This window comes from Pseudophryne corroboree, chromosome 7, assembly GCF_028390025.1.
Source record: "Pseudophryne corroboree isolate aPseCor3 chromosome 7, aPseCor3.hap2, whole genome shotgun sequence".
Taxonomy (NCBI): domain Eukaryota; kingdom Metazoa; phylum Chordata; class Amphibia; order Anura; family Myobatrachidae; genus Pseudophryne; species Pseudophryne corroboree.
This window is the reverse complement of record NC_086450.1, coordinates 423128007-423144668: the sequence shown is the minus strand read 5'-3', so window position 1 is coordinate 423144668 and position 16662 is coordinate 423128007. Positions and strand designations below refer to the sequence as shown.

At 45.5% G+C, this 16662-nt stretch overlaps 1 protein-coding gene across 2 annotated transcripts in view; it reads right to left on the bottom strand.

Moving 5' to 3' along the window:
- The window catches only part of LOC134945493 (rho GDP-dissociation inhibitor 2-like), a 202383-nt gene that overhangs the window by 42353 nt on the left and 143368 nt on the right, over positions 1-16662 (bottom strand). For both annotated transcript variants that reach the window (XM_063934818.1, XM_063934817.1), the window contains exon 3: positions 2129-2212. In XM_063934818.1, the coding sequence (XP_063790888.1) occupies positions 2129-2212 (84 nt within the window). The remainder of the gene's footprint in view (positions 1-2128; positions 2213-16662) is intronic.

Sequence of the window (16662 nt, the reverse complement as noted above, 5' to 3'; positions counted from 1 at the left end):
ATTAGGAGTTGAAAGACTTCTGGATGAAGACTCCACTCTCCGGCGTTTACGTCCTGACGACTGAGGAAGTCCGCTTCCCAGTTGAGGACTCTCAGAATGAACACTGCCGATATGGCTGGCAGATGGCGTTCCGCCCATTGAAGTATCCTTGACACTTCCCTCATTGCCATGCGGCTTCAAGTGCCGCCTTGATTATTTATGTACGCCACTGTGGTGGCGTTGTCTGACTGTACCAGAGGCAGGGCTAGTGTCAATGCATTGAACACTGCCTGCAATTCCAGAATGTTCATCAGGAGGAGAGATTCCTCCCTAGTCCACTGACCCTGAAGAGAGTGTTGCTCCAACACCGCGCCCCAACCCTGCAGACTGGCATCCGTCGTCAGAAGGACCCAGGTGGAGATCCAGAATGGACGACCCCTGCTCAATTGCTGGTCCTGTAGCCACCAGGTCAGTGACAGGTGAACCTCCGAAGTTAAGGAGATCATGCGAGTCCTGACCCAGTGAGGCAGGCCATCCCATTTGGAAAGAATTAACCTCTGGAGAGGGCGGGAGTGAAATTGAGCGTACTCTGCCATGTGAAATTGAGCGTACCATTAGCCTGTTGGTGCCTCGGATCAAGTTCCAACTCTACACCCCGATGTAATTCCCTGTGAAATCACAGTGTACCCCACTGCAGAAATATGGATTGTAGCTGCTCGCGCATTTATTTTGCAGATGGAGAGCTCTGCAAACACAAGGCAGCCATTCCACTCATAATCCAAGTAGGCCACACACGTAAGGGTCCAAATTACTCTGGATCTGGCCATTCAGCCCAGCAGATGGATCAAGGAATTGCTGGGGCTTTGGGATGGTAACTGAACACAAAGGCTGACAAAGTGAATTACTATTGGGCACTGCAGGTGTTTGGAACCAGTTACTTAGTACCACCGGTGGCGTCACTGCATGATTTAAGGAACAACTTAATAGCTTGAGTGCCGTTCCCTTTGTTCAGTAACCCCTGCCCCCCATCCTAGACCCCTCTCTAAAACATATTCACGTAGGACAAATGACTCGCAATAGAGTAGTTCACGGCCTAGTTGCAACACAAAATGGGTATGACATCATTGGAGTCAGGATATGATGTCACTGGGGGAAAGGCCATAGACCTAGATATAGAATTGTATAATGGAGAAATAAAATAAATGAAATAAATGAGTCTAGCATACGTTTTGACAATTTTAGGTACAAATAATTTTGGAGGATAGGGCGCCATTTAAATGCATACAGCCGACGGTATACACATCTTGCTGGATCTAGAAGGGTGACCACTAATTTTCTTGCATGCAGTCTGCGATCCCAGAAGAGAAGTCTGAAGCAGGATTCAGCTTTTATCCTGTGTACAATGCTGTAAAGGTTTGAAAACCAATTGTTCTGCTGGTTTATCTTGTGCTGCTCCTTTGTTGCTTTAAGCTACTCTTTCTGGACTCCATCCCAGACTCTAAAAGACACTACTGGTGTATTTTCCTGCAAATAAAAGTCTAATTATATTTTGCTTCGTTAAACACTCTCTCTAGGAGTGCATCTACTGTTACATGTATCTGAAGCCTCTTTAGTGGTAGGAGAAATTGTACATCCTCATCCTAAGTCCTACCCCTAGCGCCTTCTAGGCGGGTTTGAGATCATCAGCAAAACTGTTTTTAAACTGTATATTTGGAAGTTTGACTGCAGAATTATCAGCTACCCCAGTTGTCTCGAGACAACAGAGCCAGGTGGTATTGGGGCAAATGCCCAATATCACAGTACTTGTGGTTGAGAACTGCATAATGAGCCTTCCAGCTGCTGAAGAAATACAAGAAAATTCAGATATTGATAGATACACTCTGCTGAAGTGTATATTTAACCATCTTACAAAAAACAAACAAAAACAAAAACAATGACTTATATTTACAAAACTGACTACATGAATATATACATATATATGTTTATATATGCAATAAAAAAATCCTTTAGTTGAAGTGATTGTAGTGTAAATGATCTCTATTCCAGTAGTCCAACACTGAGTATGCAAAACGTTAGCAAAGTACAAGAAAAGTAGGAATTAGACAATATTACATTTGGATTTTCAGTATCTACGCAGAAGTCATTTTACCTCTTAAGTCCATAGTGATGGGTCCTGGAGCTTCATCGCATATTAAAGCCATCTGAGTTACCTGTACATTGGGGGCAGTGGGATCTGAAAGACAATAGAATGCAGAATACATGTATTAGTGACAGTTGTGGTCTTTTACATGACACCAGACTAATGGGAAGAGAGCTACAGGGAACACTTTATTACAAGTGGAATATATACACTGCGGATCCCACCACACCGGGACTGAACTAGATAGGTCTAATTGGCAGTATGGGGAGTTGTTCAGATGTGTCCTCTTACATACTTGATGCAGTCAAGCTAAATAGCCCTTCAATTCGCGCTATGCCGTGACAGAACTCAGTAACTCAGAGCGTACTTTTTTCCGTGAAAATGCGTCTTAGACACAAAGTAATGCAATTGGACGCACAAGCAGCTTCTGCTGATTAAAATTATATGCAGCATGCCTATATTCTGTATGTGACTGCGACTGTATTTGCATACAAAGTGCTATGCTACAGTGTTTTCCTGGAAAAAAACGTAACGTTTCATTTCAGATGCAGAAAGAGCCGCAATTACACCCAGAATATAGGCATAGGTACTTGTGTAGTTTTGGTTGCAGAGCATTACACAATGCAATAAACGTCCATGAGATGCTCCGCATATGTTTCACTCCGCATCAGCACCAACGCGCAACATCTGAAGTATTCATTTAAACCACAAATTTTTGTAAACATTTTTGAAAGATTTTCTGCATTCTATCTTAGCGAAATACTCTCCAATTGGTCCTAAAAAAATTAAGTGTTAAAAAAGAAACTGATCCGTGGGTTCGATGATCTATTGTGTCTGAGTTAGCAGTATTCCATGCTTGTATGAGGAGAAATTGGACCATCTCAGAACAATGATGAATACTCCTGCATCAGCTCCCCATAAGACATGGTCAGTCAGTATCAACTGGACAGAGAGCTTTCCGCTTATTCCTAGCCCTGACCGTGGTGCTGAAGCACTGCCTCATCTCTTTCCATAACTCTCAGCAAAACTCTGTCAGCTCCAGGGCCGATCCCTACTACTGGGCAGCTAGAAGAGAGATTTCAGTCTGTCATCTCCTAATAAAAGATAATTAAATAACCATACTAGCAATGACACACCAGCTATAATGCTGGTGTCTTTGTAGCATTGCAGCATTTCTTCTGATAATCACACCAGCGGCTTTAAGACGCCAATTACACTCCTCGCCTGGGGCTCTGGTCTAGAAGGAGACGAGCGAGGAACACATGGAGAGTCTAAGCTCTCCGTAGTCTGTTATGATCCATCTTCCTGACCTTTTCTCCAGTCCCAGCGGCCAAAGAAACTTCTCAAGAAATGATTCAATAGACAAATAGATTTTTCATTATCATAGAGGTCACTGAAAAAAAATATATATATATCTCTGCCCACCATTCCGCTATATGCCCATGGTTACTCTTAACTATTTTAATTACATAACAATTTCGATAAGGGTGTAACTAAGAGGTCAGCATTCAGCCGTAGGCCTACTGTCACTCTTAGGCTTGTATGTTTATTACAGATAGGGAAGATAATCATTTGTATATGAACCCTTATTATGTATGAAGGCCTTAAAACATGACCGAAAGCAGAATAGATAGTATAATATTGAGCAGAGCATATATCTCCCTATGTCATAGACACAAATAAAAAATCAAATATTTAAGACTAGAGTAAAGAGGGTTGACCTTATTATCTTCCTGCAGCATATCAAAAGGAGCTAGGCATCATTTCTATGTGCAGCTGGGGGACATTGCTCCTTCCACTGTATAAATCATCATGATGCTTCCTGCTGCCTCCATTCCCCTCCTCACATCATGTCACATGTAACCCTGTCCTCACTGACACATTACTCATCTGATATACTCTGTGCTGCTGCTGGGGGACCCTGCTCCTTCCTCTATATAACTCTCAGCCTGTCGTTTCCTGCTACCTCCATTCCCCCCCTCACATCATGTCACTGCCCCTGTCACATGTAACCCTGTCCTCACTGACACATTACTCATCTGATATACTCTATGCTGCTGGGGGACCCTGCTCCTTCCTCTATATAACACTCAGCCTGTGGCTTCCTGCTACCTCCATTCCCCCCCTCACATCATGTCACATGCAGCCCTGTCCTCAATGACACATCACTTATCTCCTGATATACTCTGTGCTGCTGCCCCTATATAACCGTCTGTGGCTTCCATTCCCCTCCTCACATCATGTCACTTCCCCTGTCACATGCAGCCCTGTCCTCACTAACACAACTCATCTTCTCATAAACTCTGTGCTGCTGGGGGACCCTGTACTTTCTAAGTACGTAGAAGACCTGCTAATGAATGAACTGCAGCACTGATTCTGCAGCGGACCCTCCTACTGCAGGCATAAATGTTGACGCAAGAACAAAGCGTACATCTACCTATGTATTTTTACAGCCACTAGGGCTACTCCCAGCGCTGAATACAGGTACCAGATAAAGTCAACATAGTTTCTTAAAAAAAATAAAAAAATAAAAATATAATAATAATAATAATAATAATAAAAAAAATATATATATATTTATATATTTTATTAATAAAAATATTATTAACTGTAATTTTCATTCAGGTATAAGATGGCGGTAAACCGTTGTAAATCATCACGTCTTGTATTAGACAAGGCAGAAATATTTATTTCCCCTAACCAGAAGTGCCTGCATAATTTCATCTGTACAGTCTGCATTAGAGACGGCAATGCTTTAAAAAGAAGCTAAATAATGACACGGCAGCAAGACACAAATGAACATACTATTAAACCAGATTATGCGTTATGGTCTCAGAGGATCCCACACACTGTGCTTAATATTCAGGACAAGATTTGCCCAAGGACACTCGTGATCAAAAACATTAAATTCTGCTTTATCGCCAAATTGCAAACATGTACGGGATCACGGATATTTCCAAGAGTTGCACTTGGGACTTACAAGCAGACTCCGGGAGTACTGGACACTCACAAGGAAAATCCGCTTCGGTGTATTCCCAGAACTGGCCCATTCATCTCTGCGGACACATACTAGTCAAAGAGAAGCATCTGCTGTGGGATTCTGTTCAGGGTTTCCCCCCCCTTCTAATTAGGAGGCTCGTAAAAATGTACACACTACCAGCGCTCTCACACACGCCTTATATAGGTCATGCGGGGGCATCATTCATTATGCACCATTAATGCAGTAACATACACTTCATCAGATGATCCAATGGAGGAGAATGGGGTTAATTATACTGCGGTAATAGTCGTCCGTTTAATTAAAGAACAAGTTTAGCCACCAATTGAAACAAAATTCCCTTTCAAAGGCTGTGTATGACGTAGTGGAATAATATACACTAATTAGGGTGTGTGTGTGTGTGGGGGGGGGGAATAGCTGCACGCAATGCTGTTATTTACTTGGCAGCCATTATTTGCAGCTGTGCATGCACAAAAGAAATTCAGAAAAGCCCTACGGAGCATGTGTTACACATGGTGCGTGCAATGGTGGCGTGTCAAAAATTAGCAGCAGTGTTGCAGCGTGTAGATGCATATTCTATGGATAGGACCAATGGCTTCCACCAAGTTGCGTTTAGCCTTGACCTCGTCTTTTAAAGAGAATGACTTCACCCAAGCTGTGCCAGGTAAAGTGTGCCCACAGTGTTAGAGAATCATCCAAACCCTTCACTGCTGGAAGCCAGAGCTCAGGGGAGTATACAGATCTGTACATTGGTGCCTCATGTAAACATGTCTAGTTATTGAGAACAGACGATTCACCTGACGGTATCACCTTCCTCCCCACAGCTCAGCAGCCCATTCCCTCTGCTCTACCACAGTCACATGCCAGCTGCGATGAGCGGATTGTGTACCACACGCTGCCAATACATTGAATATAGTAAAATATAGACGTATTCTGCATTACTAAAATGAATTACGATCTTCTAAGGGAAACTACCAAGGTAGAAATGGCGCTGACAGGTGCTGTGAATCCTCCAGCTGCTGAATATAAGGGCTAGTTAGACCCTGATAATAAACCAAGAGAATAAAACAGATCTAACTAGTTATTAGCGCTGAATCTGTTTTACTCTCTTGAATTACGATCTTGTATGTGCAGAGAAAATGGGGTCTATTTACTAAGCCTTGGATGGACAAAGTAGACAGCGATACAGTACCAGCCAATAAGCTGCTAAAAAACCACTTTATCTCCATCCAAGGCTTAGTAAATAGACCCTGATATATGTAAGTGCTGATGTAATCCTTGATCAGGAATGCAGAAAATAGGATTTTAATACCTACCGGTAAATCCTTTTCTCTTAATCCGTAGAGGATGCTGCGGATGCTTCAAGAACCATGGGGTATAGACGGGATCCGCAGGAGACATGGGCACACTATAAGACTTTGAATGGGTGTGAACTGGCTCCTCCCTCTATGCCCCTCCTCCAGACTCCAGTTATAGGAACTGTGCCCAGGGAGACGGACATTTCGAGGAAAAGGATTTATTTAATTATTTTAAACTAAGGTGAGATACATACCAGCTCACACCTCAAACACGCCGTACAACATGGCATTCAACAACAACGCATGCAACGGCAGGACCAATAACAGTCACAGATTGACTGAACTCAACGCGCCCAGCATCCTCTACGGACTAGGAGAAAAGGATTTACCGGTAGGTATGAAAATCCTATTTTCTCATACGTCCTAGAGGATGCTGGGGATGCTTCAAGAACCATGGGGTTTATACCAAAGCTCTAGAACGGGCGGGAGAGTGTGGATAACTTTGCAGCACCGATTGACCAAACAAGAGGTCCTCCTCAGCCAGGGTTTCAAACTTCTAAAACTTCGCAAAGGTGTTTGATCCCGACCAAGTAGCAGCTCTGCAAAGTTGTAACGCTGAGACTCCCCGGGCAGCCACCCAGGATGAGCCCACCTTTCTGGTAGAATGGGCTTTCACCGATTTCGGTAACGGCAATCCTGCCGTAGAATGAGCCTGCTGAATCGTATTACAAATCCAGCGCGCAATAGTCTGCTTAGAAGCAGGAGCCCCAATTTTGTTGGGAGCCCATAGGACAAACAGAGCCTCTGTTTTCCTAATCTGCACCGTTCTGGCGACATAGATCTTCAAAGCTCTAACCACATCGAGCGACTTTGACTCCGCCAAGGCGTCAGTGGCCACTGGCACCACAATTGGCTGGTTAACATGAAAAGATGAAACCACTTTTGGCAGAAACTGACGGAGTTCTCAACTACGCTCTATCAGCATGGAATATCAAATAGGGGCTTTTGTGAGACAAAGCCGCCAACTCAGACACTCGCCTTGCAGACGCCAAAGCAAACATGACCACTTTCCAAGTAAGGAATTTTAACTCAACCTTGCGCAAAGGTTCAAACCAATGCGACTGCAAGAATTGCAACACCACATTAAGGTCCCATGGTGCCACTGGGGGCACAAAGGGAGGTTGGATGTGTAGCACGCCTTTTACGAAGGTCTGAACTTCCGGAAGGGCGGACAATTCTTTTTGAAAAAAGATCGACAAGGCCAAAATCTGTACTTTAATAGAGCCTAACTTTAGGCTCGCATTCACACCTGCTTGTAGGAAATGGAGCAAACGCCCCAGGTGAAAATCTTCCGTAGGAGCCTTCTTGGATTCACACCAAGACACATTTTCTCCAAATACGGTGGTAATGCTTCGCCGTTACTTCTTTTCTAGCCTTAAGAAGTGTGGGAATGACTTCACTGGGAATACCCTTTCGGGCTAGGATTTGGCGTTCAACCGCCATGCCGTCAAACGCAGCCACGGTAAGTCCTGATACACGCACGGTCCCTGTTGTAGCAGGTCCTCTCGTAGAGGAAGAGGCCAGGGATCTTCTATGAGCAACTCCTGAAGATCTGGATACCAGGCCCTCCTTGGCCAGTCCGGAACAACGAGTATTGCCTGAACTCTTGTTCTTCTTATAATCTTTATCACCTTTGGAATGAGTGGAAGTGGAGGGAACACATAGACCGACGGAAACACCCACAGTGTCACCAGGGCGTCCACCGATATCGCTTGAGGGTCCCATGACCTGGAACAATATCTCCAAAGTTTCTTGTTGAGGCGGGATGCCATCATGTCCACTTGAGGAACTCCCCAACGATTTGTCACTTCTACAAAGACCTCTTGATGAAGACCCCACTCTCCTGGATGGAGATCGTGTCTGCTGACGAAGTCTGCTTCCCAGTTGTCCACTCCCGGAATGAAGACTGCTGACAGAGCGCTGGCATGTCTCTCCGCCCAGCGAAGAATTTTCGTGGCCTCGGCCATCGCTCCTTGTACCGCCTTGGTGGTTTATATACGCCACTGCTGTCACATTGTCTGACTGAATCAAGACAGGCAGACCTCGAAGAAGATGTTCTGCTTGCAGTATGCCGTTGTAAATGGCTCTTAATTCCAGAATGTTTATGTGTAGACAAACTTCTTGGCTTGACCACTTTCCTTGAAAGTTTCTTCCCTGTGTGACTGCTCCCCAGCCTCGGAGGCTTGCAACTGTGGTCACCAGGATCCAATCCTGAATCCCAAACCTGCGCCCCTCCAGAAGGTGAGAACTGTGCATCCACCACAGAAGGGAGATTCTGGTCCTGGGAGATAGAATTATCTTCCGATGCATGTCCAAGTGAGACCCGGACCATTGGTCCAACAGGTTCCACTGAAACGCCCTGGCATGGAACCTGCCATACGGAATGGTCTCGTAGGCCGCCACCATCTTCCCCAGCAACCGAGTGCATTGAAGAACTGATACTTTTGTTGGTTTCAGAATCTGTTTTACCATGTTCTGTATTTCGAGAGCTTTTTCCATTGGGAGAAAAACGCTCTGCAATTCTGTGTCCAGAATCATACCCAGAAACGACAGCCGTGTCGTTGGATCCAACTGAGATTTTGGCAAATTTAGGAGCCACCCGTGTTGTTGTAGAATCGTCGGTGAAAGGGCAACATTCTTCAACAATTGCTCCTTGGACCTCGCCTTTATGAGGAGATCGTCCAAGTACGGGATAATTGTGATTCCCTGCTTGCGCAGGAGAACCATAGTTTCCGCCATTACTTTGGTGAAAACCCTCGGAGCAGCGGACAGACCAAACAGCAACGTCTGAAATTGGTAATGACAATCCTGTACCGCATATCTTAGGTAAGCCTTATGCGGAGAAAATATGGGGACAAGCAAGTTTGCATCCTTTATGTCGACCGATACCATAAAATCCCCCTCTTCCAGCGTGGAGATCACTGCACGTAGAGATTCCATCTTGAATTTGAATTTCTTTAGAAAAAAATTGAGGGATTTTAGGTTCAGAATCGGTCTGACTGAGCCATCCGGCTTCGGGACCACGAACAGGGTCGAATAAAACCCTTCCTCCCTCTGTGACGGGGGCACCGTGACAATCACTTGATTTTGACACAACTTTAGTATCGCAGCGCTTACTATTTCCCTTTCTAGTAGAGAAGCTGGCAAGGCTGACTTGAAAAATCGGTGAGGGGGCACGTCTTGAAACTCTAATTTGTACCCTTGGGTTACTATTTCTACTATCCAAGGATCTAGGTCCGAGTGCACCCAGACCTGACTGAAAAGTTTGAGGTGTGCCCCCACCAGTGCGGACTCCCTCAGAGGAGCCCCAGCATCATGCGGTGGATTTGGTAGAAGCCAGGGAGGACTTCGGCGCTTGGGAACTTGCCACAGCTTGTGACCTTTTTCCCTGCAAGGAAGGAGGACCCTCATCCTTTTTTGAATCTATTGGGCCGAAAGGACTGCATCTGGTAGTGAGGCGATTTCTTCTGCTGTGCAGGGACATAAGGTAAAAATGAAGACTTACCCGTGGTAGCCGTAGACACCAGGACCGTGAGGCCGTTGCCCAACAAGACACTACCGTTAAACGGTAGAGACTCCATCGCCTTCTTAGAGTCAGCATCAGCATTCCATTGATGTAACCACAACGCTCTCCTTGCTGAGACCGCCATGGCATTGGCCCTTGAACCCAAAAGGCCAATATCCCTTACAGCTTCTTTTAAATATGCTGCAGCGCCCCTGACGTGACCCAGAGTTAAAAGCACACTATCTCTGTCTAGGGAATCTACCTCAGATGACAGGTTATCTGCCCACCTTTCAATAGCGCTACTCACCCATGCCGCAGCAACGGCAGGCCAGAGTAGCGACCCTGTAGTGACATAAATGGATTTTAGGGTATTTTCCTGCTTACGATCCGCAGGATCCTTTAGGGCCGCCGTATCAGGGGACGGAAGAGCCACCTTTTTGGATAGACGCGATAAAGCTTTGTCTACCGTAGGGATTGACTCCCACCTTTCCCTGTCCCCAGAAGGGAACGGATATGCCACTGGAATTCTTTGGGAACCTGAATCTTTTTGTCAGAATTTTCCCAAGCTTTTTCAAAAAGCACGTTCCGTTCATGAGAGGGAGGAAACGTTACTTCGGGTTTCTTGCCTTTATACATACAGACCCTAGTATCAGGAACAGCAGGGTCCTCAGTGATATGTAGTACGTCTTTTATCGCCACAATCATGTACGGAATACTCTTAGCCAGCTTTGGATGTAATCTGGCATCACTATAGTCGACACTGGAATCAGAGTCCGCGTCGGTATCTGTATCTACTATCTGGGCAAATGCATGTTTCTGTGACCCCCGAAGGGGTCTGGGTCTGTGACAAAGCATCTTCCATGGATTTCCTCCATGTTTGGTTCAGGGACTCAGATTTATAAAATCTCTTAGTCAACGTAGTCACGTTTGCGTTTAAAACGCTCAACATATTCACCCAATCATCTGTCAGCGGTGCCGACACGGTCACTCTCAGTATTTTCTGTCCCCACTCCAGCCTCCTCCTGGGAAGAGCATTCAGCCTCAGACATGTCGATACACAGGTACCAACACCCACAACCACACTGGGACTATAGGAGACAGACCCACAATAAAGCCTGCAAGAGGTACACAGAGAGAGTTCTGCCAGCTCACACTCAGCGCCTGTCCCGGTACGGAGGCCAGTAAAATGACTGCCCAGACCTGTTAGTGCTTTATATATAAACAAATCAGCATCAAATTATTTGTGCCCCCCCGTTTGTCATCCTGTTACTTGTACAGCAGGGATCAGTACTAAATGCCACCGGTCGGAATCCCGGCGGTCGAAATACCGACGCCGGAATCCCGACCACACAATCCCGTGCCCGCCACGCTGCGGGCACGGTGCCTCGCTACGCTCGGCACACTATTATATTCTCCCTCTATGGGTGTCGTGGACACCCACGGAGGGAGAATATGTCGGGATTGTGGCGGTCGGGATTCCGGCGTCGGTATTTCGACCGCCGGGATTCCGGACGGCGGCATCTTGACCGCATCCCGTACAGCAGTGTGGAGGACAGGGCCAGCGTCTCTGCAGCTTCTGAGGAGAGAAAATGGCGCTGGTCAGAGCTGTGCGGGCTAAGCCCCGCCCACTACATGGCGCGCTTCAGTCCCGCTTAAATCTATCATTATACTGGCGGGGGTCCCTTAACTAGTGCCCGGGGCACTGTTACCACTCATGCCAGTCTAATTTGAGGTCTCATGCTGCCCAGGGCACCCCCCCTGCGCCCTGTGTTATGTGTGGGAGCATGGCGCAAAGCGCGGTACTTCTTCTGACATCACTGAAGTCTTCTGATCTTCTCATACTCACCCGGCTTCTATCTTCCGGCTCTGTGAGGGGGTGACGGCGCGGCTCCGGGAACAATCAGCTAGGCGTATCGTAGTAATCAAACCCTCTCTGGAGCTAATGGTGTCCAGTAGCCTAAGAAGCAGAGCCCTTGAACTCTTAAGAAGTAGATCTGCTTCTCTCCCCTCACTCCCACGATGCAGGGAGCCTGTAGCCAACAGGTCTCCCTGAAAATAACAAACCTAAATAAAGTCTTTTTCAGAGAAACTCAGGAGAGCTCCTCAGTGTGTATCCAGTCTCACTGGGCACAGAATCTAACTGGAGTCTGGAGGAGGGGCATAGAGGGAGGAGCCAGTTCACACCCATTCAAAGTCTTATAGTGTGCCCATGTCTCCTGCGGATCCCGTCTATACCCCATGGTTCTTGAAGCATCCCCAGCATCCTCTAGGACGTATGAGAAATGGGCCTGAAGTGGAAGCTGTGCCGATGCTTGCACAATTGAGTGGGTTTTTTATGACTGCGCCTGCGTCACAGTCACACTGCGCACACATGACACCTGATTAGTGGGGAGATGTACTAAGCTGTGAGAAAAGTGGAGAAGTGAGCCAGTGGAGAAGTTGCCCATGGCAACCAATCAGCTTCTCTGTTTACTTTTATAGTATGCAAATTATAAATTTAACGTCAATGCTGATTGGTTGCCAATGGCAACTTCTCTACTGGCTCTTTTCTCTACTTTTATCACTGCTTAGTACATCTCCCCCACTGTGAGGATTTATTCACAAGGTGAGTGACCGGTAGTGTGCTTCGTGGAAGGTAATGTGACGTAATGTTGGTGACAGGTAGTGTGCTCTGTGGGAGGCAACATTAGCGACAGGTAGTGTGCTCTGTGGGAGGCAACATTAGCGACAGGTAGTGTGCTCTGTGGGAGGCAACATTAGCGACAGGTAGTGTGCTCTGTGAGAGGCAACATTAGCGACAGGTAGTGTGCTCTGTGAGAGGCAACATTAGCGACAGGTAGTGTGCTCTGTGGGAGGTAACATTAGCGACAGGTAGTGTGCTTTGTGGGAGGTAACATTAGTGACATGTAGTGTTCTTTGTGGGAGGTAACATTAGTGACATGTAGTGTGCTTTGTGGGAGGTAACATTAGTGACATGTAGTGTGCTTTGCGGGAGGTAATGTGGGTGACATGTAGTGTGCTTTGTGGGAGGTAATGTGGGTGACAGGTAGTGTGCTTTGTGGGAGGTAACATTAGTGACAGGTAGTGTGCTTTGTGGGAGGTAACAGAGGCAGGTAATGTGCTTTGTGGGAGGTAACATTAGAGACATGTAGTGTGCTTTGTGGGAGGTAATGTGGGTGACAAGGTAGTGTGCTTTGTGGGAGGTAACATTAGTGACATGTAGTGTTCTTTGTGGGAGGTAACATTAGTGACATGTAGTGTGCTTTGCGGGAGGTAATGTGGGTGACATGTAGTGTGCTCTGTGGGAGGTAATGTGGGTGACAGGTAGTGTGCTTTGTGGGAGGTGACATTAGTGACATGTAGTGTGCTTTGTGGGAGGTAACATTAGCGACAGGTAGTGTGCTTTGTGGGAGGTAACATTAGTGACAGGTAGTGTGCTTTGTGGGAGGTAACATTAGAGACAGGTAATGTGCTTTGTGGGAGGTAACATTAGAGACAGTTAATGTGCTTTGTGGGAGGTAACATTAGAGACATGTAGTGTGCTTTGTGGGAGGTAACATTAGAGACAGGTAATGTGCTTTGTGGGAGGTAACATTAGTGACATGTAGTGTGCTTTGTGGGAGGTAATGTGGGTGACAAGGTAGTGTGCTTTGTGGGAGGTAACATTAGTGGCAGGTTGTGTGCTTTGTGGAATGTGACGACATGTAGTGTGCTTTGTGGGAGGTGTAATTTGAGCGACATGTAATGTGCTTTGTGGGAGGTAATGTAAGCGACAGGTAGTGTTCTTTGTGGAAGCAAAATAACATACAAGAGAGCGTAATGAAAATTAATAAAATACAAATGTAATTGTTAATATACAAAATAAAAGATAATGTTTCACAGTATTAAAAAGAGCTTGTTGCATAAAAAAACCCTCAAATTGAGTAACTTGTGCAGTCCCACTGTTGCTCCTAAACATATGCTAGATTATATTAGTGTGGTTCTAGATGTTCCGTTTATGATGCAAATACAGCAAATCGATTGAGTGTTGTGGCTGGTCGATGTATTGCAAGCACATCAAGTTGGGCAAATATAGATTAATGGATCAAGTGTTCTCTGTATAGGAGAGCTGCGCTATGCTACCACCTCCCACATTAGATGTATGCTCACCGCACATAGGATGTGAATCCTCCCCGTATGCAAGGGGGACCACCAGATCTTTAAGATGTATATGTCCAGTGGAGGACAATACTCTCTCGTGTCCTCAATCAGAAGCGGGAGTTTGTAGCTCAAGTGGGGAGGGAGGGCGCAGCTCTGCAAGCAGAAGATGAGCGGTATATGTCCACTTGTCCGTAATGATTCTTGCAGGAGCGATATGCAGATTTCGGAGCGTAGTGTACTGTAATCACCAGGGGATCCTTGACGCGTTTCTCCGCTATACCAAACAGGCGGTTTCATCAGAAGGTTGGATTCAGTGTCCACAAAGCCCCATATTTAAATGGGAATCCTCCAATGGGAGCAGGTTAATTAGTGCAATGCAGGTGTAACCTATTAGTATCCAGGTTTGTTTGAAGAGGTTTTTATGTAACCAGTGGTTTCTCCATGGATTAAAGTACATCAAAGTTGCAAAAAATAGAATATGGATAATACATAGGCATCTCAATACAGAAAGGAATTAGTATAACACAATATAAAAAAAAAACAATAAATGGCCATCAGTCTGAAGCATCGTTGGATAATCACCAAGAGAACAAAAATGCATACAAGGTTAAAATCCCAGAAATCTCTTCAAGTACTTAATTTTATTTGAATTAACATTTGCATTATCATTATTTTCTGTGTCTAATTTATATTATTATTTATTGAGTATATCAGACACATTTGTAATCGTGAAGATTTATTGTTGGATTAAAAAGATGTTGATATTCAAAAAGGAAAGAAGAAAATAAGCGACCGCTAGAGTCCAGCAGCAGACAACTATATACACTAATAATTTCTAGTGCTCAAAAACGGAAAACCCCAGATTGGAGCAGTAACTAGTAATGGCCGCTTAAAAACACAGGAACAACTTATAGACACAGTGACATTTTCTAAAAATACGTTGAATTTGTGTAACAAAGATGACCAATATAGCGCTCCTTGAACATGAGAGTTGTATAATTAAGTGCAACAAGAAATATATTAATTCCACTGTTTAGATAATGCAAGGACATTGTGTTTTAAGGACATATTATATATAGGATATTATAATTTACTCTCTCCAAAAAAATGGAGTCAGTCAGAAACGGTTGTAAGCAGTATTTTTCAATAATCTTAACAGATTCAGGGACCAACAAAATAATTGTTCGTCAGATAGTCCATTGACATAATTATAATAGAGGTTTATAATAGGATTTTAATTACCTACTGGCAAATCCTTTTCTCGTAGTCCGCAGAGGATGCTGAGGTCCACATTAGTACCATGAGGTATAGACGGGTCCACTAGGAGCCACTGGCACTTTAAGAGTTTGAGAGTGTGGGCTGCCACCTCCCTCTATGCCCCTCCTACCAGACTCAGTTTAGAAACTGTGCCCGAGGAGACGAACAACTTCGAGAGAAGCATACAACACAGATAGTGGCGAGATTCACACCAGCTCACACATACAAGGCAAACCAAGCTAACCAGCTTGAAAAAATCAGCGACAGCTGAACGAGAACGCTTAACCAAGTAACAAACAGTACTTAACCAAGAACTAAGCAGTACTGAACTAAGTAACCACTGCAGAATCACGAAGCGCTGGGCGGGCGCCCAGCATCCTCTACGGACTACGAGAAAAGGATTTACCGGTAGGTAATTAAAATCCTATTTTCTCTTACGTCCTAGAGGATGCTGGGGTCCATATTAGTACCATGGGGATGTACCAAAGCTCCCAGAATGGGAGGGACAGCGCGGAGGCTCCTGCAGAACTGATTGACCAAACTTCAGGTCCTTAGAGGCCAAAAGTATCGAACTTGTAAAACTTTGCAAACTTGTTCGACCCAGACCAAGTAGCAGCTGTAAAGCCGAGACACCCCGGGCAGCCGCCCAGGAAGAACCCACCTTACGAGTAGAGTGGGCCTTAACAGACGTAGGACAAGGCAATCCTGCCGTAGAATACGCACGCTGGATAGTGAACCTAATCCAGCGAGAGATTGTCTGCTTAGAAGCAGGACACCCAAGTTTCTTGAGATCATACAGGACAAACAGAGTCCGATTTTCTGTGGCAAGCAGTCCTCTTCACATAGATTTTCAGAGCCCTTACAACATCCAAGGACTTTGATGAAATTGAGGAGTCAGTAGCAACTGGCACCACAATAGGTTGGTTGATATGAAATGCCCACACAACCTTCGGAAGGAACTGCTGACGTGTCCGGAGTTCAGCTCTATTTTCATGGAAGATCAAGTAGGGGCTCTTACAAGACAAAGCCCCCAGCTCCAACACATGTCTAGCAGAAGCTAAGGCCAACAAAGTGACAGCCTTCCATGTGATAAACTTGACCTCAACCTCCTGTAGCGGCTCGAACCAATCCGATTGGAGGAACTGCAGCACCACGTTAAGATCCCATGGTGCCATAGGCGGCACAAAGAGGCTGGATGTGCAGAACCCCTTTCAAAAAGGTCTGAACCTCTGGGAGGGAAGCCAACTGTTTCTGGAAGAAAATGGATAGGGCCGAAATCTGGACC